Source organism: Peromyscus eremicus, chromosome 3 (assembly GCF_949786415.1).
Source record: "Peromyscus eremicus chromosome 3, PerEre_H2_v1, whole genome shotgun sequence".
NCBI lineage: Eukaryota > Metazoa > Chordata > Mammalia > Rodentia > Cricetidae > Peromyscus > Peromyscus eremicus.
In genome coordinates this window covers 144,600,926-144,624,233 of record NC_081418.1, presented here as the reverse complement: position 1 = coordinate 144,624,233, position 23,308 = coordinate 144,600,926, and the positions used below count along the sequence as shown (strand labels likewise).

General features: G+C 45.2%; 1 protein-coding gene across 1 annotated transcript in view; it reads left to right on the top strand.

Moving 5' to 3' along the window:
* The window catches only part of Plbd1 (phospholipase B domain containing 1), a 54,904-nt gene that overhangs the window by 9,609 nt on the left and 21,987 nt on the right, over positions 1–23,308 (top strand). The window contains exons 3-6 of the mRNA XM_059258718.1: positions 9,077–9,160; positions 10,682–10,820; positions 13,641–13,781; positions 14,476–14,620. Coding sequence (XP_059114701.1) covers positions 9,077–9,160; positions 10,682–10,820; positions 13,641–13,781; positions 14,476–14,620 — 509 coding nt within the window. The remainder of the gene's footprint in view (positions 1–9,076; positions 9,161–10,681; positions 10,821–13,640; positions 13,782–14,475; positions 14,621–23,308) is intronic.

Genomic DNA, 23,308 nt, shown 5'->3' with positions numbered 1-23,308 from the left:
TTCTGGACCCTGGTGGGGTGTGTTAGGAGTGGAAGGTAGCCGGGGTGCACTCAGCATCCCACTCTACCCAGAATCATACCTGCCTAAAAGACTCAAAGCACCCGTTCATTCTCATAACACTTCTTTCTTGACATCTTCCACTTTCTTTTTTTTTTTTTTTTTTGTTTCGTTTTGTTTTGTGAAATAGGGTTTTTCTGTGTAACGGCTCCAGCTGTCCTGGAGCTCACTGTGTAGACCAGGCTGGCCTCAGCTCTCCATGTGGGTTCTCAGGGTCCTCATGCATATGTGACAGGCACTTTACCAGCAGCCATCTTCTCAGCCACCAATTCTCTCTTATGAAACCATTTTGAAAGACATAAAACCATTGTTGAAATGTTATGCCATTCTACTAGCCATTTGCCGCTGGGTAGAAAGCAGGTAAGATGTGGAATGACATCCTGAGAGGACAATGCAGGGAGGATTTATTAAACGTAAAATATAAAGGGCTGAAGAAATGGTTCAGTGGGTAGAGGCAATTCCCGCCAAGCCTGGCAGCCTGAGTTCAATCCCAGGGACCCACAAGACGAAAGGACAACTCTCATAAGATGACCTCTGACTTCCTCCCATATACCATGACACACTCACTTCCTTACACACACCATCAAAGTATGAAGAAGTGAAAACATAATGGAGATTGTTTAAATTAAAATGTAAGAGCATTTATTTTCTTCCATTTTGAATCAATACTTCCCAGTAGACCAAGAGGTTTAAATGGAAATCTTAATGAGTAGACAGTAACTGTTCCTCCTAAGTCTATTGTTATTCAATCCTGGTGTCTCTGCCTTGTCTTTTTTTTTTTTTTTTTTTTGAGCTAAGGATCGAACCCAGGGCCTTGCGCTTGCTAGGCAAACACTCTACCACTGAGCTAAATCCCCAACCCCTCCACCTTGTCTTATAGAAATAACAAGGACATAGTTAATAATTCAATCATCATACTTAAGCTTTTCTGGAGTTTGAAGCAGGGTCTCATGTATCCCAGGCTGGTCTTGAACTCATGAAGTCAAGAATGACCTTAAACTTCTGATCTTCCTGTCTCCACCTCCCAAGTGCTGAGATTATAAGTGTGGGCCACCAAGCCCAGTTTCCTGCTGTGCTGGGATCCTAACCAGGGTTTCCAGCACTCTACCAGTATCAAGCTACCAACTGAGCCGTGTCCCCGGCCACTTTGTTTGCTTGAAACAGAGTCTCATTCCACCTCACTCTACAGCTATGACTGGCCCGGTAGACTGGCATACTGGCTGGAGTCATTAGAGAGGAAGGAGCCTCAGCTGAGGAAATGCTTCCAGGAGATCCACTCAATTAGTGATGGGGGAGGGCCCAGCCTGTGGTGGGTGGGGCCATCCCTGAGCTGGTGGGCCTGGGTCCTATAAAAACCCAGGAAAACCAGGGGAAGCAAGCCAGTAAGCAGCACCCCTCCATGGCTTCTGTATCAGTTCCTGCCTCCAGGTTCCTGCCCTGCTGGAGTTCCTGTCCTGACTTCCTTCAGTGATAAACAGCAATGTGGAAGTGTAAGGCAAATAAACCCTACCCTCCCCCATTTTCTTTTTGTTCATGGTGTTTCATCACAGCAATAGAAGCCCTAGTTAAGACACCTGGGATTCATTAAGCAACCCAAGCTGGACTCAAAGATGCAGTGATCCTCCTGCCTCAACCTCCTGAGTGCTGGAGAATTACTTTACAGAGAAAAACCTTTAAAGGGAGCAAAGTTGCATCTCATTCAGTCACATCACACTTGATATAAAACTGTCTTTCCAGCTTGGCTTGCTTCTTTTATCCCCTGTGACCTAGTTAGGGACAGTTTTATCCAACCTTCTGGGGGCTATTAGACGCTCGTTGTGATAAGTTAAATATGGATCTTAACCTTGTTCTGAGCTCCTGAAATAGTATCAGTTCTGGACTCCGGCTCCTCTTTTATTATTTAGACGTAAGTGTGCCATGTGTGTGCAGTACTTGTGGAGAATGAAAGAAGGCATCAAGAGCCCCTGTAACTGGAATTACCATGTGCATGCTGGGAACTGAACCCAACCCCTGAGCCATCCCCCCAACTCCTTGGAAATACTTTTAAAACGTCTTTAAAGCTATATTATATGATAAATCCAACCTCTAGGCTGTCCTCGAACTCTGTTTGCACTTCCTTCTCCACTGAGTTGTGGCTGTGTGATTTAACCGAGTTGCAAGTTTGGAGAAATAATTCAGACCGGAATCGTTTGGTGATAAACAGATAAGGTTAAATTCTCAGTGGCATGTAGAGAGGCACTGAGGGAAAGCGAGTTCTGAGGGAGCAGCTTGGGTCTGGGGGACGTGCTAAGGATAAAGGCATCTTCCTTGGGTGTTTCCACCGAGGCCCACTGTTGGAAAGAGCCCACGGGGTTTGACAGGTCTCTGATGGGTGTGTGATGTCATTCTCATGTTGTGACATCTCACAGCAGACACTGGGGGTGGGTTAGCGTTAGGGTATGGGTTTTTCAATACGTGTGTGTGTGTGTGTGTGTGTGTGTGTGTGTGTGTGTGTGTATCATGGCATGCATGTGGAGGCTAGAAGATACTCTGTGATACTTAGTTCTCCTTCTACCGTGTGGGTTCTGGGAATCAAACTCAGGTTGTCAGGCTTGCTGGTAAATGTCTCTACCTGCTGGGCCATCTCACCAGCTCTGTACCTCCATTCTAGATATAAAGCATTTATCTTTGAATAACCTTATTCATTTGCCCCACCACCACCCAAAAAAAAATCCATGAAAAGTATGTCTGTATAAATATTACATTATTTTTTTGTCCCTCTGGTTTTTTTTTTTTTTTTTTTTTTTTTTTTTTTTTTTTTTTTGAAACAGCATCTCACTATGTAGCTCTGGCTGTCCTGGAACCCACTAGGTGGACCAGGCTGGCCTTCAGCTCACAGAGATCTTCCTGCCTCTACTTCTCAAGTGAGTGCTGGGCTTAAAGGCATGAACTACTGTGCTCGGCTGCTTAATTTTATTTTTAAAAAAGCAGCTATGATTCAATAACTATGATTTTTTTTAATTGATCAGCTTTATTTTGTTTTTCGAAGTAAATTCTCATGTTTTGACTCTGTTTTGGTTTTGCTTTGTTTGTCGTTTTTGTTTGTTTGGGTCTTTTCTTATTGTGAAAGGGTCTCATTATGTAGTCCTGGCTGTTTTGGAACTCGCTCTGTAACCCAGGTTGGCCTCAAACTCACAGAGATTCACTTGCCTCTGCCTCCCGAGTGGGATGATGTGGGCATTGTGGCTGTTACAAGTGATCTGTGAGAGTTCTGTGAGCATAGTATAGAGTCCCAGGGAACAGATATCCGGGAACTGCTCCTCAAGATCTGTTGTCCTGTTTACTGAAAGGCAGATGCAGGCAGGAATCTCAGCATGAGGGTGAGTTTGGATCACCTTTGTGCTCAGCACAGAGCTGCAGAGTTGGCCACTTTCATAGTGACCATGCATGCTTCAGACCCACACTTGACCAGAAGAAGGCATCAGATTCCCCCAGAACTGGAATTGTAGGTGGTTGTAAGCCACCTGATGTGGGTGCAGGGCACCAAACTCAAGCCCTTTGCAAGAACAGGAAACAGCCCTAACCACCAAGCTATCTCTCCATCCTCCAGTGATGTCTTCTTGATAAAGTTTCTTAGGATTGTATCCCCACTGACTCACAGCTCCGTCTCTTTCTTCCTCCATCTGTGAGAGCTTGAAGGTAGGGTTCCTGTCTTAACCACATTTATGCACCCAGACACCCGGCTTGGTGCTTCTGCCCCAGCTGTTAATTATATGCTCATTAGGTTTAATTGAATCCTGTTGTTGTAGTTGATGAATCAGAAAGAGCATGCATTTCCATATAATACAGCAGGTTGTAGCCCCAGTCACGCTGAGTTTCTTGCTTTGTTTTTGAACTTGATTGGGTGGCTCCCTAAGAGTTGTAAATTCAGTCTCTGGTGTCTCCTTGATGTTCTAAAGTTAAGTGGTCTTGGACTGATAAAATGAGGCATGAAACCTTTGGATGGGTCATTGATAAAAGGAGGCATTGAAACCTTTCTGGGAAGAAAGGGGAATGAGGATGTGGGGCCCTAGGATGCTCCTTCTAGTGGTTTAACTAAAGTAGCTTAAAAAAAATGGGGTGTCTGAGGCAGCTACTGAAGCCTCCTCCTCTGTGTTACATGGAAGGAGTGAACTCAACCCCACACACCTGTTTTGTTGCTCAGACGGAGGGACAGAGGTGGGCACAAGGGCATTCTTCAATGGACAGTGTTTGACATGTTGGCACAAGCGTTGCTCAGGCTGGTACAGTTTGCCAGCACCATGGTCCCAACAAACAGAAGGAAACAGTCCATCTCTTGTGTTTGGATACTGTCAAGAAATGCCTCAAGAATTTCTCCCACATGCCTGGTTTGCTCCTGTTGATGTTAGAAACTGAATATGCTCCCAGGTCAAGTCCATAAGCAAAGGCAAAAATTAAGCTAGAGCCCCACCCTCAAAAATATCTAAGGAACTACCAACTTGCAGATATTAGTGAGGACACTGACTATAGAAGACAGGATGACAATCCTGGGAAGCGCGACAGTAGTCCCCGCCAGCTAGCTGCGAGCCAACTAGTGCGCCGTGCTCCAGAGTGTTCTGAGAATCTTCGTGTTAACTCTTCCGTCTGTACTAATTCTATGTTCACTGGTGTCCACACACTAGGAACATGAAAACCTGGGCACAGAGAAATGTGTTAAGTAGTTGAAAGTTAGAAAGCCAGTAAGTAGGTGTCTTAGTTAGGGTCTCTATTGCTGGCATGAAAGACCATGACCAAAAATCTTACACTTCCACATCACTGTTCATCATCAGAGGAAGTCAGGACAGGAACTCAGGCAGGGCAGGAATCTAGAGGCAGGAGCTGATGCAGAGACCAAGGAGGGGTGCTGCTTACTGGCTTGCTCTCCATGGCTTGCTCAGCCTGCTTTTTTATAGAACCCAGGACCACCAGCCCATCCACAATAGTCTGGGTCCTCCCCTATTAATCACTAATTAAGAAAATGCCCTACAGCCCGACCTTATGGAGGCATTTTCTCAATTGAGGTTCCTCCTTTCAGATAACTCTAGCTTGTGTCAAGTTGACATAAAATTAGCCAGCACCGTAGGACTCCAGATCAGAAACCAGGCTCTTCAGTCAGAGTTTGTCCATTTGTGCAAATGTATGCATGTAGGTTAATTACTGTGGAAAATACTAAGCACCCTGTCCAGTCCCTGGCCCCAGAGAGCCAGACTAACAGAAGAGTAGGATGCAATGCTTGGCAAGTGCTGAATGATGTGATATTGACATGAGGCAAAAGATTTAGAAAAAGATGGGTGGTCAAGTGTCTTTGAGATGTTCCACATCTGAACGTGTGTGACAGGCATAGACAGGGTGAGCAAGTGTTAGCGCACTTAGGAAGAACACAGCAGGACCTGAAGCTAAGCTTGAGAGATACACAAAGTTCATGCTAGTGTCCGCTCTGCTGCATGAGACACGGAACCATGGAGAAGTCAGCAATCTCCCTTTTAGTCATTAGTAACTGTAGGAGCAAGCTCTGAACTCCGAATTCAAAGTCTATGTCCTTGGGGCTTGGCTTAGCCTGTAAAGAGCCTGCCTTTGCATGCATGAGGACCTAAGCTCGATCCTACAGCCCAAGTGACAGAATAGCATGATGGCGCTCGCGGGAGGCAGAGACAGGCATGTCTCTGGGCTCACTGGCCAACCAGCTCAGCCTGCTTGGTGAGTTCCAAGTCAAAGGAAAACACTGCCTCAAAAACAAGGTGGAAAGTGCCTGAGGTGCAAAAACCACGGTTATCCTCTGGCCTCCATGTTTGTGCACGCACGTGTACACACACACACAAACACACACACACACACACACACACACACACATATGCGCGCGCTTGCGCACACGAATATGATCAAAAAATAAAATTTAAAAATAAAGCCTCAACAAAATAAACAAACAATAGTTTAGCAATTGTATCTCAGTTGTCTTTCTGTATTTCCATCTGTCTCCTGGTATGTAGGTCTCCTTAGCAACCATCTCCAAGTCAAGATTGACATTCCTCTGCTTCAGGATTTCTCTGTGTTGGAAATACTGACATTTGGGGTGTGATTGTTTTTCACTGAGGGTTGTAGGATGTTTGAGAGCCAACATGTCTCCACAGATGCTCTCTGAAGTAAAATCCACAGAACTGTCTTCACTTGAGACGTGCTGTGCTATTGAGAGTAAAACGTGCAGAGAGCTGAAGCAATGGATGAACCCTAGTTCATTTAAGGTGCGGGGATGGAGACTGGGGGCAAAATGCCCGGTATTTTTGTTTCCTTACTTAAGTGAACATTGTATATCAAAAGTCCACAGTTTACTTTTTTTTAATTAAATTTGTATATACAGTATATTTTATATACTTTTAAAATATTGTTTAATTTAGTGAGTGTGTGTGTGTGTGTGTGTGTGTGTGTGTGTGTGTAAAACGTGGTGGGGAGAGGAGAGGGTGCTTGCCGTGATGCACCTGTAGAAGTCAGAAGTCAACTTTCAGGAGTCAATTCTCCCCTTCTGCCTTTCTGTGAGTTCTGGGTATCAAACTCAGGTCATCCGGCTTGCAGGGCAAGCACTTTTACTGGCTGAGCCATCTTGCCAGACTTCTAACTTTAAAAAAAAAAAAGCAACCTTGTGATTTCATTGTTTTAGTAACAAAACCAGCTTAGACAGCTAGTCCTGTCTCTTAGCACCTCCCAGTTCAAAATGCTTGCACCCTTACAACCCAGCATTCTCTACAGGTGAGTCCACACATTCAAGCCTCGGCATAAGCAAAAGGCTTAACCTTTTTCCAGAAAACAGGTTTTATCTGCCCATGGTGGCCTCTGGCTCCGATCCCAATGCCACTTTCCCCAGGCAGAGAGGCCCCTTGTGCCTCCTGTGCTGTGTTGCTGAGAGGGCTTGGTGGTCTAGGAACACTCACCATGTCTGTAGGAGTGCTTGCAGCTCAAAAACTCGTGCACTTTTAACATCTGTTCTGTATTTATCTTATTTTGTGTAAGAACGTTCTGCCTGCATGGATGTGTGTGCACTGTGTGTGTGTGTCTGGTGCCCATGGAGGTCAAAAGGGAGCATCGGATCCTCTACCCCTGGAGTTACTGATGGTTGTGAGCCACCCTGTGGGGGCTGACACACTCAGCAGGAAACACTCAGCCACCGAGCCATCTCCCCAACCCACAAAAATTATATGAGCACATAAGCAGTTATCTATGAAGGAAATCAAGCAATAGAGTAAATATAACATGGAAAAACAAAGACTTTGAATTCAGTATTCAAGATTCAAAGTTTGACTCCATTATCCTGGGCTAGATTCTATAAGCAAAATCCTGACTTCTCTGTGGTCTGAATCTCATTCCTCCAGACAAAAGTCTTAGAGAAGTCACTTCTACATAACCCAAATAAGGTGCAATTTAAACAATCGATCCATACTTCTCCCCTCCTCCACTGACCAGTGACCCTCCTCCCCCGCCCCAGAATGGGTCTATGTTACTGATGGATCTTGTAGGGAGGAAGAGGTGTAGTCAATGGTTGTGTTGTACCATCCCCCAGCATCCACACAATAGAACAATCTTTTATTCTTTCACTTTTCTAAAACCATCTGATATATGACAAGACCTGAATACTCTCCATAGTCTGGGTCTGTGTAATCATTGCTACCTGAGATTTCAATAGGCATCCCCTACGCCTGCCAGGTCTATGGTCTTCAGTGTCTGCTCACTTCACCCAAGGCCACACAGAACATTTGGTTATCTTCTGAAACTCATTGAGATGTGTAGGGACATCTTGGACTAGGAACCCCTAAATCTGTTGCCCTGAGAAACCAATTCAAATCATCAACACCCCGGCCCAGGGTTCTCGAATAATTTCCCATCTGTGACAAGGCACTGAAGGGGAGCAGCTATAAGGGGAAAGGCTCGCTGGGCTCCGGTGTCAGAGGGTTTAACCCCTGGTCATTCGGGCCCATGGAAGCGGTGTGACGTGTGAGAGCCTGACAGGAGGGAGCGATATTAGTGACTGTCCCCATTGCTGGTATAAAACACTTGCAGGAGGCAGCTTTAAATGAGGAAAGATTTACTGGGGATTCACGGTTTGGGGGAGCCCATCATGGCAGAATAGGCAAGGCCACAGGAGTAGCTTGTGGCTGTTATCAGTAGGAGCATGTGCAGGCGGTTACACGATGTCCAGAGTCAGAAAGCACAGGACTCCAGTAGGAGGATGACCCAGAACCCTCTAGCCCCAATCTCACAGCTCCACCTCTGACTTCCAGGCTGCATGTCCAAAAGATTGCAGTGTCCCCAAATAGCACCGTCCAAGAGGAGCCACTGGTGGGCATTCACATTCAAACCACAGACCGCAGTGACTTATGGTGGCCTCCTCATCTGCATTCCACATTATTTCAAAATTATGTTGTTATTATTATTGTGTAAGTGTGGTGTGTATGTTTGTGTGTATGCGCACATGTGTGCACATAAGGAGTCAGAGACATGTTGGATTCTTTGGAGCTGGAGTTATAGGTAGTTGTAAGCTTCCTGATATGGGTACTGGGAATTGAACTCAGGTCCTCTACATGACTCATATGCACTCGACCACTGATCCATCTCTCCAGTCCCACCGCCTTATTTTTTTAAGGCAAGGTAGAGACTGATCCTGGAGCTCATCATTCACTGGCACTAGGCTGGCTGGCCTGCAAGCCCCCAGCATCCACCTCTCTGCATCATCCCATCACTGGAGTTACAGTCACATGCCACCACACCTGGCATCTATGTTGTATGCCGGGAATCAAACTCAGGTCCTTTGGGAGAGCAGTGAGTAAGTGCCCTTAGCTACTGAACCATCTCTCTAGCTCCTGGAAATATTTCTGAATTTTAAGTTATGCATTTGTTTGATTTAAATTTTAAAGAATGATGGTGGAGGTTTGCAAGTGGTGTACATTCTAATTAGCCAGAGCAGTAAGTTATTGCAGTCGTGAAAACCAATAGATTGTAATGTGTTTTGTTTCAGACACATGTATGACCACTTCACAAACCTGTACCCACAGCTGATCAAGGACCCTTCCATCATGGACAAAGTGAAGAACTTCATGGAGTATGTATAAAAGCTTCCTGTCCTCATCGCCAGGGCTGCCTTGCAATCCTGCCCTTGCCAAGTTCCTATTCTGTCTCTTCAGCAGAGCCTGGAGCGGGTCACATTTTCTGTAATGAGTATAACCTGGTTGTTAGCAATTTCAGCTCTTTCAGAGGTCAGCTTGAACGTTACATTACTAATAGATGAAACAGCTAGAAGTCATTGTCAGTGGCGAACAGACAAAGCCATATCCCTGAAGCCTCCCACGCAGGTGTCCCTCACTTTCTTTCTAGGCATCCCTTCTCCTCCTTCCTTGAGGTGTTTCTGGGTCATGCACCCGGCAATTAACTCTAGCTGGGTGTTAGGGCCTATCCAAATCCCTAGCCTGGAAGGTGGGGAGACGTACAGGGTCTGACTATGTAGCACAGACTGATCTCAAATTCACAGTCCCCCTGCCTCAACCTCTAAAGTACAGAGATTACCTATGTACCCAGTTCTAAAGTCAGACTTGTAGTGCTTTCTGGGGGTATTTCCATTTTAATTAAATTTTCTGGAGAGTAAATTTTAAATATAATGAAATCAATGGCATGACAGGAGAGTCACCTGGGAACACAAAGGTTCTTATGTGGCCTGCTGAATCACACATTAAACATCCCATCCGTGAAAGACTAAGAAGCCAAACTATGAGGCTGGATTCCCTGAGGTGTGCACTGGATTGTCTTAGCAAAGACACCCTAAACAAACCAGAAATGACTTTCTGTGTGAAAAATTATGTCAGACCATTAAATCATCCCATAGAAAGAACAGAGAACTAAGAGAAGTGAAAATGAAAGAACTGTTAAAATAAATCATGTGTGGCCTGGAGAGGTGGCTCCACAGTTAAGAGCGCTCGCTGCTCTTGTAGAGGACCTGGGTTCTGTTTCCAGAACCCACATGGTGGCTCACAACAATCTCTAACTCCAGTTCCCGGGGATTCAGCGCCCTGTTCTGGCCTCCACAGGTACTGCATGCACATGGCTCACAGCCATATTGGCAGGCAAAATAATCATACTGCATAAATTACAAAACAATCTCTTTTTTTCTGAGAATGCTAGAACAGAAATGTGGAGGCAGACACCAATAACAAACTGAGATGGGATGGAGAGATATAGGACAAGCAGAACCATGTTTAAACGGCCTTGTCCTCAGAGCATTGTCTCCCATCGTCCGTTCAACTCTTCTCCACACAAAAGTGAAGTTAACCAGCCTGTCTTTACTGCTGAAGCAGGGCTTTAAGGGCTGCATAGTGACAATCTGCCCTTGGCTTTCACAGGTTAGTATCACATGCTAGATAGGGCCCCCAGGAAGCTATGACCGAGTCAACATCCTAGGGTGAAATTAGAAACAGTTAACGTGTGTACTGAAATCACTTGGTGACTGTAATAAAGTTTAGAAGTTAATTATACCAGCGTGTGTGGGTAGGTGACCTCTAGACTCTTGGTTTGATTTGGCTTTGAGTGAGTCACCATTGAGATCTGTGGTCAAATCTAATTTCTCCCCCAGTAAGCAGGACACGTGGACTCGGAAAAACATCAAAGAACAGACGGATGACCCGTTTTGGAGACACACCGGCTACGTTGTGGCACAGCTAGACGGACTTTATGTCGGAGCACTGAAAAGAGCTACAGAAGAAAATGTAAAGGTAAAACTTTCCAAATGTGCCTCAGAATGTGTACGGTCTGAAGGACGAAAAAGAATTTTTAAATCCAAGGTTAGGGATATGGCTAGATGCATGTTCTGGGTTCTGTCACTAATGCTATAAACAAAAAATAAAATAAAGTATCCTCACCTAATTGTCCTTCCTACAGAGATCCATTTAAATAAATCCAACTGACGAAACAAACAAGCAAGCCAAATATCAAGAGTACATGGTCTGGGTTGAGGATTTAGCTCAGTGGTAGAGTGCTTGCCTAGCAAGCACCAGGCCCTGAGTACATAGTGAGACTCTATATCAACAAAGCAAAAAAAAGCATTCCAAGTTAGTAGCAGATCAAAGTGGGACCAGAATATACATTCCTCCCAGACAAGCACTGTTCTGTCTGTCGTACTGTGCCATCTAACTGCCCAACACAAAGTTTCGGTGCAGAACATAGTTTGTTTCTGTTTTCCAGTCTGCTCTATACACAGCTGGCGCTGACACTGAAGAGCTAATCACAGATGTACAGGCTTTTTAGCCAACTTGACAGGAGTTTGTGTTTTAGATTACCACCTCACTAAGGCAAAAATGTCTTAGTACATAAATTGATTGCCACAGCCAGTAATAAACACACAAATGTGCAAAACTATGTGTATTCATTCTGGAAGGAAACTAAGAAACCTTGAAGCAGTTAAGGTACCAGCTGGCACAGTCCCAAAAGTTATGGATATTTTGTTCCCTTGGGGTAATGTGTGTGTGTGTAGATCTATATGTGTATACATAGGGCAAAATATTTGAAAAAAGCTCACCAAAATGATGTTCATAATCCTTAATCATAGGAGACTACCCTTGCTCACAAATTAGAAATACAACTTAAAAGCTGGGCGTGGTGGCTCACGCCTGAAACTCAAGCCCTTGGGGTGTGGAGGTAGGGGGATCAGGAGTTCAAGGCCATGTGCTGGTTAGTTTTAACTGTCAACACAACTAAGAATCATCAGGGAAGAGACTCTTGAGGGATTGTCTAGGTCAGGTTGACTTTTGATGGTTAACTGAGATGGGGAACCCACCCTGAATGTGGGGGCACCATGTGATGGGCTGTGCCCTGGACTGCAGAAGAGAGAATGCTGGATGAGTACCAAGTGCACAGCAAGGATGCATTCTCTTCCTCTCGGCTTGGATGTGTCTTGACCTCCCTGACATGATGGACCGGAACCTGGACTTGTAAGCCAAGCAGATTCTTTCCTTCCTTCAGTCGCATCTTGTCAGACATTGTATCACATCAACAGAAATGAAACCAGAACAGCCATCTTCAGTTGCTGAGGGAATCTGAGGCCAGCCTGGGCTTCATGAGACACTTTATGTGCTGGCTAGTTTCGTGTCAACTTGACACAGGCTAGAGTCATCTGAGAGAAAGGGACCTTAAATGAAAAATGCCTCCATAAGATCTGGCTGTAGGCAAGCCTGTAGGGCATTTTCTTGATTAGCGATTGATGGGGGAGGGCTCAGGTCATTGTGGGTGGTGCCATCCCTGGGATGGTGGTCCTGGGTTCTGTAAGAAAGCAGGCTGAGCAAGCCAGGGAAAGCAAGCCAGTAAGCAGCACCCCTCCATGGCCTCTGCATCAGCTCCTGCCTCCAGGATCCTGCCCTGTGTGAGTTCCTGCCCTGACTGCCTTCAGTGATGGACTAGGCTGTGGAAGTGTGAGCCACATAAATGTTTTTCTCCCTAAGTTGCTTTGGTCATGGTGTTGCATCACAGCAACAGTGTCCCTGACTAGGACACTGTATAGGAAAGAGAAGGAAAGGAAAAGGAGGGGCAGGGGAGGACAGAAGGAAATGTGAAACCATCCTGATAAAAAGTTCCACAGCAGTCTAGTGGTTGACAAGGCTGTGAGAAAAGAGGGCATTGTCCTAAACACTGGTCAGAATTGGTGTAGTTTGTATGAAAACCAGGCACTCGTGCCCCTGACCCATCAGCCCCCTTCTAGGGTTACCCAAGGACACACTGGCAAATATGTAACGAGGAGGGTGTGCGAAGCTGCTCATTACAGGTCAGGAATCAGATTCACACTAGCCAAATGCTGAGAGGACCAACCGTGCAAAAGAAGGAGCCCTGACAAGTCCAGCTTCTGTTTGGGGACAGCCTCGGGGGCTGTCACTAAGTATAAAACAAAGTAAGATGAAGAGCATGCTTCTTACATGCTGCCTTCTTCATAGGAAGATAAGGATGGATGGAAGGGTAGAGAGATACATAGATGATAGGCAGGTAGGTAGGTGGTAGATAGATAGATAGATAGATAGATAGATAGATAGATAGATAGATAGACAGACAGATTTTTTTCTGATCAAGAATAAACAATAAGTCTAGTGAGAGGGTTAGGGGTAAAGTATCTTGTTGCCAAGCCTGATGATCTGGGTTCAATCACTATGTAAACATAGTGAAAGGAGAGGACTAACTCCTACAAATTGTCCTCTGGTGTCCATATGTGCAGAGTGGCATAAGTACACACACACACACACACACACACACACACACACACACACACACACAACCTTCCACCCCCTCCCAAACAAAAATATAAAATATAATTTAAACATTTTTAAAGAACAAAACCCTAGGGGTCTGCAGAGATGGCTCAGCAGTTAAGAGCACTGGCTGCTCCTGCAGAGGAGACAGGTTCAATTCCCTGCACCCACAATTAGGTTCACAACATGTATGTGACTCTAGTTCTTAGATCTTGTGCCCTCTTCTGGCCTCCTTGGGTACTGCATGCATAAAGATGACAGGTCACGAATCAGTGCTCAGTGATACTGTGTGTCCTTTCACAGCCCTTGACGATGTCCCAAGTTCAGTTTCTGAATGCCGTTGGCGACCTGCTGGACCTCATCCCCTCGCTATCTCCCACAAAAGACGACAGCATGAAGGTGTTTAAGAGATGGGACATGGGCCACTGCTCTGCTCTTATTAAGGTGAGACCCAGAGCTCCCGTCTTCTTCCCCCCACACAGACTTTTTATTGGCATATACTAATTAGACACCATTACCAGTTTCACTAATCACATTTTCAACCCATTTTTTCCATATGTCTGTCGCCCATAAATAGCAAACCTCTCCCCACCCCTGGCTGGCTACGGACCACTACATAGACCTTCTGTGGTAGTAAAGAACCAGCAGGAACTTGGATGTGGGGAATGGGACATGATATTGCCTACTTCTTCCACAATTCTGCCTGTGCTGGATACATGTGCCATTCCTACCTTCCAGATTCTTCTGTTTTACACTTTTGAAAGACAGTCTGTGTCACAGACATTCAATGTTAATGTTGGCCATATTTTCCAATAACAAAGAAAGCAATAATAGTGGAAGAGATCGCTCAGCAGGTAAAGGCTCTTGCAGCCAAGCCTGATGGCCTGAGTTCAATCCCTGGGACCCAGAAGGAGAGAGCTGACTCCCACAAATTGTCCTCTGACCTCCACGTGTATACCATGGCACACTCACATCCACAGGAATACATACACATGCTCACACAAGTAAACAAATGTAATTATTTTTTAAGAAGAGAGCACCATAAATATAAGTTGGCACAAATCCCTGAGGGCCACCCACATGTTTTATTCACCCAGTTTCTATATGCCTGCGACACTAACTATGATTTTGACTGCAGGTCCTTCCTGGATTTGAGGACATCTATTTTGCCCACTCGAGCTGGTACACATACGCAGCCATGCTCAGGATCTACAAACACTGGGACTTCAGCATAAAGGACAAAGACACCAAAAGCAGCCGGCACTCCTTCAGCAGCTACCCAGGTAAATACATTTAGGGGGAGATCTGAGGATGTTTTCAAATAAAACTTCGGTGATCTGAAGTTAACTGGAAGGAGAGATGAAATGTCCCCAGCTGGGGTACAGTTGGATGTTTGGAGGGATGTTTGAAGAAATAAAGTTGTCTTATCTGATAGACTGCAGTACATGGGTTCACAGAGCTGCCAAGTACTTTGCAAGCATAAGTAGATGCGTCTGAACTTCTGTCGAATGCCAAGAGAACACTGAGGTGTCTATTTCCCAGGCTGTGTGGTGCTAGCCGAGAAACTCCCCTGCCTTTGGTGTCTCAGTTTCCCTCATTCACAGCAGTGTGCCCACGCTTCACCTGGCGTGTGAGCCCTAGGACATGGCCGGTGGATGACTGAGTGTGCAGACTTTTAGCCCCGGCACAGCAGACAGGAGAGCCGGGAATTGCAGGGAATTGCAGTTTCGTTGCATAGCATGGGTTCTGTTGCCGCAATAGAGTGCCCTGGCAAAAGCAACTTAAGGGAGAAAGGGTTTGTGTTGGCTGACAGTTAGGGGTGTGGAAGTCCTAGAGGCAAGAGCTTGAGGCAGCTGGCCATGTTGTATCCACCGTCAGGAAGCAGAAAAGAGATGACTGCTCCTCTTCAGCCTCCTTTCTTCTGTTTCTCCAGCCTGAGACCCAAGGCAGGGAAAGGGACCATCACCTGCTGTTAGGCTGGTGTTCCCACCTCCATTAACCTAGTAAAACAATCCTCCACAGGCTTAGCCAGAGCTAACCTAATCTAGGTAATCCCTCACAGGTGTGCCCAGAGGCTTGTCTCCTGGGTGACTGAAGATCCTGTCAAGTCATGATCAGCATTAAATTAACCATGACAACTATAGAAGGTTTTTTATGTTTGTTTTGTTTTGTTTTAGTGTGGGTTTTGGTTTTGTTTTTCGAAACAGGGTTTCTCTGTGTAGACCCAGATGTACTAGAACTCACTCTGCAGACCAGGCTGGCCTCAAACTCACAGAGATCCGCCTGCCTCTGCCTCCCGAGTGCTGGGATTAAAGGCGTGCACCACCACCCAGTGAGCTATAGAAGTTTGATAAACTTTTGGATTAGCCCAAAGAGGACCATCGCCGCGCCACATCCACTTTGTGAAGAAAGAGCAGTTGACACTTGAGATGAATTGTAACTAGAATTAGAACAGCAGAGAGGGATGGGAGGTCTAGCAAATGCCAGTGTCAGAGAGGAGGACTAGCAAATGCCAATGTCTAGAGGACACTTGGGGATTGTCAGTGAACAAAGGCCAAGGATAACGAAACGGAGAGGGCACAACTGTAGTGATCAGCGGGCATGTTGAGAGATGGGGGCAGAAATGGGAAGCCAGTATTTCCAGAGCCCCAACTTCTTGAGAATAGAATATAGATTAGGGATGGGCATAGTGGAGCATGCCTTTAATCCCACCACTCAAGAGGCAGAAGCAGGCAGGGCCTTGTGATTTTTTTAGGTCAACCTGGCTTACATAGAGAGTTCCAGGTCACTTAGGACTACATAGTGAAACCCTTTATGAAGAAAGAAAAGAAAGAAAGAAAGAAAGAAAGAAAGAAAGAAAGAAAGAAAGAAAGGAAGAAAGAAAGAAAGGAGAAAGAAAGGAAGAGAGAGAAAGAAAGAAAGAGGGAGAGAAAGAGAAAGCAGAAAAAGAGGAAAAAGAGCAAAGGAAGGAAGGAAGGATGGATGGATGGATAGATGTAGGTAGGTATATAGATAGATAGATAGATAGATAGATAGATAGATAGATAGATAGATAGACAGACAGACAGACAGCTAATGAGATAACTAGTTGGTAAATGAGCCTGCTGCCAAGTCTAAGGACCTGAGTTTGATTCCCAGGACCCTCATGGTGGAAGGAGAGAACTAACTTCTGCAAATTATCCTATGACCTCCACATGTGCACCATATGTTATGTGCTTCCACATACAATAATTTAAAATGTAATTTTAAATGTTTTTAAAAGAATACATAAGTCAATACAGATAATACAAAGACCCTTCTAGATCAGCTGAAACTCCAAAGACAACAAAAGACTTCTAGAAGCAAGGTCTTGCTGTGTGGCCTGTCTGGTGTCCATACCCCTGCCCTGACCCCCCAGCCATCACCCCTTGCGCCTCTACACCCAGCACAAGAGGCATTTTCATCCTCCAGGTATTTTTTCAGGAGCCCACAGAACAATGTAACCCATGTGTCCTCTAATTAGAGAGCTCTGTTTTCAATAGGAGCTAGAAGACAAGACTGGTTGGTTAAGGGATCAGCCATGTTGGATTCATACTGTAGATGTGGAATTGGCTTTGGCATGAAGCTGGCACCGTGGAGATTGGGTTCTCTTCTGTGGTTGGGTGGAAGAGAAGTGGGGTGTTAGTTTGGGGTTGAAGAGCTGTGACCTGGAAGCTCTTCTAAACCTGAGGGAGGAGATTAGGAATCCCTCAGTCAATAGTTCAGTGCAACGTGCCACACTTTTGAGATTTCCTAACAGTAGATCTTATATGTTCTTACCATGTACACACACGAAAAGGTGGCTATGTGAGCCGATGGAGGTGTTGTTTGGCTACTATACATGAATATTCTATATAGATGGCTTAGTAGTTAGAGCACTCACTGCTCTTTGTGAGGACCCAGGTTCAATTCTTAGCACCTACATCAAGCGGTTCACAGCTACATGTCACTTCAGCTCCAGGGATATAATGCCCTCTGGCCTCTGCAGCACCTGTACACAAGTACTACATATAAACTCATGAAGACACGCAAATACACACACACACACACACACACACACACATACACATACAGAAATACACATAAAGATTTTTAAAAACATGTGAAGCCTTGAATATATATACAGGTTTTATTTGTCAATTATGCCATAGTAAAACTTGAAGATGGAAATTAATTAGGACATAAGCAAATGACTTAGTTCAGATATTTACATTGAAATTAAACAAAAGAAATATAAAATTTTAAAAATTCCTGAGTCAGAACATACATATCAAGTCATGAAGCAAAGACTCAACACTTCTTGGAAATGACAGTGACTGGGATGATCTAGGCTCCTTCTGCAGATTCAGCCATGTTGGACATTTCATATGTTCATTTCACAATGTGCTATGCTCTTGACCTAGGGTTATGAAGTGGCTATTGAGATGATTCTCATGGAGCTAGGCATGGTAACTCAAGTCTATAATCACAGTACTTGAAAAGCTGGGGCACGGGCCAGGCAGTGGTGGCACTCGCCTTTGATCCCAGCACTCAAGAGGCAGAGCCAGGCAGATCTCTGTGAGTTCGAGGCCAGTCTGGTCTACAGAGCAAGATCCAGGACAGGCACTAAAACTACACAGAGAAACCCTGTCTTAAAAAAAAAGAGAAACAAACAAACAAACAAACAAATAAACAAAAGCTGGGGCAGGATGATTGCTGTGAGTTTAAGGCCAGCCTAGGCTATATTATAGTTCTGCCCTGTAGTCCTGGTTTGTGGGAAAAGGAAGCAGGAAGATCAGAAGTCAGAGGAAACCTCTGTTCACAGTGAAATCCTGCCTCAAACAACTATTAATGAGCATTTTCTTTGAAGTTTCTAAGCTTAAATGCCTGTTAAACTGTGCTCAACATTCCCACCCTGCTCCTTAAATGTTAGCGAGCTTCAGCTTTTTCAACAACAAAAAAAGGGCTAACAAAATGTCACTTTGTAAAGGTGCACACATTAGAGTATATTTATTCAACCTTGATTTTCTATTAAATCGTTTTTTATTTAGTAATTATTATTACATGTTTGGCAAGGTATTTATGATGAGGAGCTGGAGAGATGGCTCATCAGCACTCGCTGCTCTTGCAGAGGACCTGAGTTTGATTCCCAGCACCCACATGGCGACATCTGTAACCCCAGTCCCAGGGGATCCAATGTCCTCTTCTGCCCTAGTGGGCACCAGGCACACATGGTGCATACACACATAGAATAATAAAATAAAACTACAAAAGCATGATGGAGAGCAAGAGAGGCACAGTGTTTAATAGTTCAAAAATGTACATTCTTGTGACATAGACGAAATTAAAATAAGAAAGCAATGACAGGGATGAGCAGTTGGCTCAGCAAAGGAACTTGCTATCAGACCTCATGACCTGAGCTCCAACCTCAGGACCCACAAGGTGGAAAATAAAGTAAATCTTATTTTTTTTATTTTAATTTTAATTTTACATGAATGTATGCTTTGCCTGCATATATGTCTACATATCACCTGTGTGTCTGGTGCCCATGGGGGCCAGAAGAGGGTGTCAGATACCCTGGAACTGGACTTACAGATGGTTGTGAGGCATCATATGGGTGGTGGGAATTGAACTGGGTCCTCCACAAAAGCTACAATTGGTCTTAATCACTGAGCCATCTCTCCAGCCCCCTGAATATTTTTTAATAAAATAAAATTGAAGTTGAAACACAGAAGACAAGCCAAGTTAGCCATGCATTGGGGAGAAGTCAGTAAGACAGTACTGCGTGGGGATCAGACACTGCACGGGTGAAAGGCCATGTAGAGGAGGCCAGGAAGGAGGAGGTCAGTGCAGGACCCTTAAGACGACATGTGGAAGTGACCTAAACAGAGCTTTGCTCCCAACTGTCTAGCTCATCAAATGTGGAGAACTGGAGTGCTAATGTGAAATATGGAAAGCTAGTGTAGCCCTTCAGGTAGCCGGCACCACCCTAATGCTTCCTAAATGGTCGGTCTGTGTATAGGTAGAACGCAGTTGTCTCTTCCAGAAGGAAACAGAACTTTAAACGAGACTTCGAAAGTGCTGCTGCTCATCATGGTGTTATGTGTGCCCTCTGTCCTACCTAGCCAGGATCCTGTCAATTTTGGGGGGGGGGGGTATGTATGTGTCTGTAGTGTGTAGTGGTGTGTGTGTGTGTGTGTGTGTGTGTGTGATGTGTGTGTGTGATGTGTGTGTATGTGTGTGTGGTATGTTGTGTGGTGTGCGTGTGTGTGTGTGTGTGTGTGTGTGTGTGTGTGTGTGTGTGTATGTTAAGGGGGACAGCTTGTCGGAGTCAGTTTTCTTTTTCCCATGTGGGTTCTGGGGATTGAACTCATGTTGTTAGGCTTGACTGCAGACACCCTTACCCACTGAGTCATCTCACCAGTCCTATGGCAGGAATCCCTAAAAGTTAATTACCTACAGCAGGTGTGTGCCCCAGCACAGGGGAGTAGAATGAACAATATATCCCTTCACACTGTGTCCGTCAATATAACTGAGGGATTTACTTGTAGCGAGCACACTTAAGCTTGTCAAAGCCAACCTGTGTTCAGCAAAGCCTCCCTTAGCTCTACGGAGACAGGGGAGGTTGTGTGCCTTTGGCCGGGAGGGCCAGGGAAGAGTTTATCTCCCATACCCATGTCAGCTATTAGGCAAAGCAGACCATGACATTTCTAAATATTTCTAGTGAGGGGCAGAAAGCTTCTAGAACAGTGGTCCTCAGCTTTCCTCACGCTGAGACCCTTCTGTACAGCTCCTCATGCTGTGGTGACCCCAACCGTAAGGTTATTTTGTTTCTACTTCATAACTGTAATTTTGCTACTGTTATGAATCATAATGTAAATATCTGACATGCAGGATGGTCTTTGGAGACCCCTATGAAAGAGTCCTTCAACCCCCTGAAGGGGTCATGACCCACAGGTTAAGAACTACTGTTCTAGAATAACGCTGTCCAAGGGCTGTCTCTAGAGCTTCTAAAACGGTGAACAAGTATTTTCTTGTAGTATCACCACCTATAGAGACAACTTTATGTAACTCAGTGGGAGGCAATAAAGCCCTTGAAAGCCAGATTTGTCTTTGAAGCAGCCTCTGAGGGGGCAGGAGCAGCTGCTCTGAAAGACTGCCTACCACATGAAAGGAGCCTGTGGGGTGAGCTGGCACCACAGGGCCAGAGGCGGAGCTGTGAGTACGGTTTCCTGTCACATGGTCCATCCCCCACCCCTGGCCAGAGCTGGAACGGGAGATGGTGCTGCACCGAGGACAAGGCCCACAGGTGACCTTGGCAAATCTAAGGCTTTGAGCACACCCTCTGTGATAAAAGTTGCTCCGAGTCATGGTATGCTGATACGACAGCTTGGACATGAGCATGCTGCAAAGAATAGACCGAGGGCCAACTGAAGGAGTTCGCTCTCCAGGACCACGCAATGGGCACAAGTTTTGTGTGTGTGTGTGTGTGTGTGTGTGTGTGTGTGTGTGGTGTAGGGAAGCTAGAAAAAGGGTCCCAGGCAAAGAGACAGGTAGTAAGGGCCCATATGAGTCTCTCTGCACTTAGAGATGCCTGTGCTAGCCTAGGCATTCTCGGCCAACAGAAGGAGATTTAGAAATTTTCTAGAAAGATTGTTTCTACTCTAGATACCAATCAGGAACATGATATCTACTGTGATCTACCTGGTTAGTCACAGGGTGGCAGAAGATGTAGATGATTCTAAGGAAGGCATTTCAAAGCCAAGTAGGTAGGTGTATGGGTGGGGTGGGACTTCAGCCCAGGCTAAGGTTAGTGTTTAGATCAGCAGTACTTGGTTGGTGTACCTTGCTATACCTTCAGCCTTCTTGGGACATCGAATGGTAACTGCTACAGGCCTTCATAACAAGTTAACGAAATGACTAATAATTATCGGAATCATTTGAGTGTTAGTACTTAAAAAGATTAAATCTGAAGCTGGGTGTCGTGGTGTTTATCTATAGTCTTAGCACTAAGCAATAGGCTTAGGAGTTCAAGGCAGCCTGGGCTACATGAGACCTTGTCACAAAACGGAACAAGCAAACAAGATCAACCAGGTTGATGTAAACACCAGATCCATAGCAACTGACCTTCTCCTTGACTTGAGCATATGTATTCATTGAAGTATTTGGGTGGTGTCTTGTAGTTTTATATACAGCATTAATCAGTTTTTCATCACTATAATGAAATACCTGGTCAGGCATAGTGGCACACACCTTCAATTCCAACACTCAAAAGGCCCAAATAGGCAGATCTCTGTGAGTCCCAGGCCAGCCAGGGGTACATGGAGAAGACTCTCTCTTAAAAATAAATAAACAGAAAAAATGTATAAAAACGCTGGGTAGTGGTGATGCACGCCTTTAATCCCAGCACTTGGGAGGCAGAGGCAGGTGGATCTCTCTGAGTCCAAAGCCAGCCTGGTCTACAGAGGGAATTCCAGGACAGCCAAGGCTGCACAGAGAAACCCTGTCTCAAGAAAAACAAAACAAAAACAAAAACAAATAAGCAAACAAACAAACAAAAAAACAAAAATCAAAACAAATATCCCAGCACTCTGGAGGCATAGACAGGTGGATCTTTGTGAGTTCGAGGCCAGCCTGGTCTACAAAGTGAGTTCCAGGAAAGGCGCAAAGTTACACAGAGAAACCCTGTCTCAAATAAATAAATAGATAGATGGATAGGTGGGGAAAAAATGAAATGCCTGATGGTCGACATGAGGAATGAGTGGTTTACTTAGCATGCAGTTTGGGGAGTTTCACAGCACAGTGTTGGCAAAAGCTTAGTTCTGAGCTACAGCACAAAGCCAGAGCATTGTCAAAGCCATTGCATCTCAAGCCAGGACCAGGGAAGAAGGAGGAATGCTGGACAGCCCTTAGACCTTCTCAAGGAGCCCATGAGAAGAAGTGGTCAGCTTGGCTTCAGTGACAGGGTTCTCTTGGAAGGCCCCACCTCCCCAAAGTGCTACTGTCCCCCCAAAACAACAGTAAGACCCCAAATCTTAATAGACCCTTGAGGGACCCTAAACCATATTGAAGCTTGGGTATATATTTTAATTAAATTCATTCTTAAATAAGTTTTGGTGCTACCATAATCAAAATGAATTTTTTTTATTCCTTTTTCCAATTGTTGTTCATCACATGTTTGTGTGTGTGTATTAGTAAGTCCTTGCTACATAACAAAGAGTCCTAAAAATTAGCAGCTTAGCACAGTACTGGTCATTAGCATCTCATAGGTTTTGTGGACCTGCAACTCCGATGGGTCCAGTGAGGAAAGAGGGTCTGGGCCTCAGCTAGAAGACACACAGACTGAGGGCCTGGAGGGCTCAAAGCACTGGGGATTCCAAGGGCACTCACGGGGCTGGTGGGGTGGCTGGCACTCCTTCCTCTCCACTTTAGGCTTTCCTCGGGAGGGACTAAGTGTCTCCATGACAGGGTGCTTGGTCTCCACTAAATCAAGTGACACAGGAGACCGTGCTAATCTGCCTATTGTGACCTAGCTCAGAAGTCACACATGACCTCTCCTGCCACATTCTATTTATTAGGAGTGAGGGACTATGGCCAGCTTACATTAAAGGCAACAAACTAAGACCTAACTTTTGAAACAAAAAGTGTCCAAGTATTTGTGGGCAATTCAAGGCCACCGCTGTACCCTGCATTCAGGTGGCTGCATGCAGTTTGAGGCCAGCCTCGGGTACATTGTGAAACTCTATCTCAAAAAACCAAAAGCAAACAAGACACTATGTAGACAGTGATTTTTTTTTATTATTATTATTTTGTTTTTGAGACAGGGTTTCATTATGTAGCCCTGGCTGGCCTGACACTTGCTATGGAGACCAGGCTGGCGTCTCTCACAGATGTGCACCTGCCTTCACCTCTAGAGCGCTGGGATTAAAGGTGTATACCACCTGCCTCAGACAATACCTCTCATTGTTACTCAC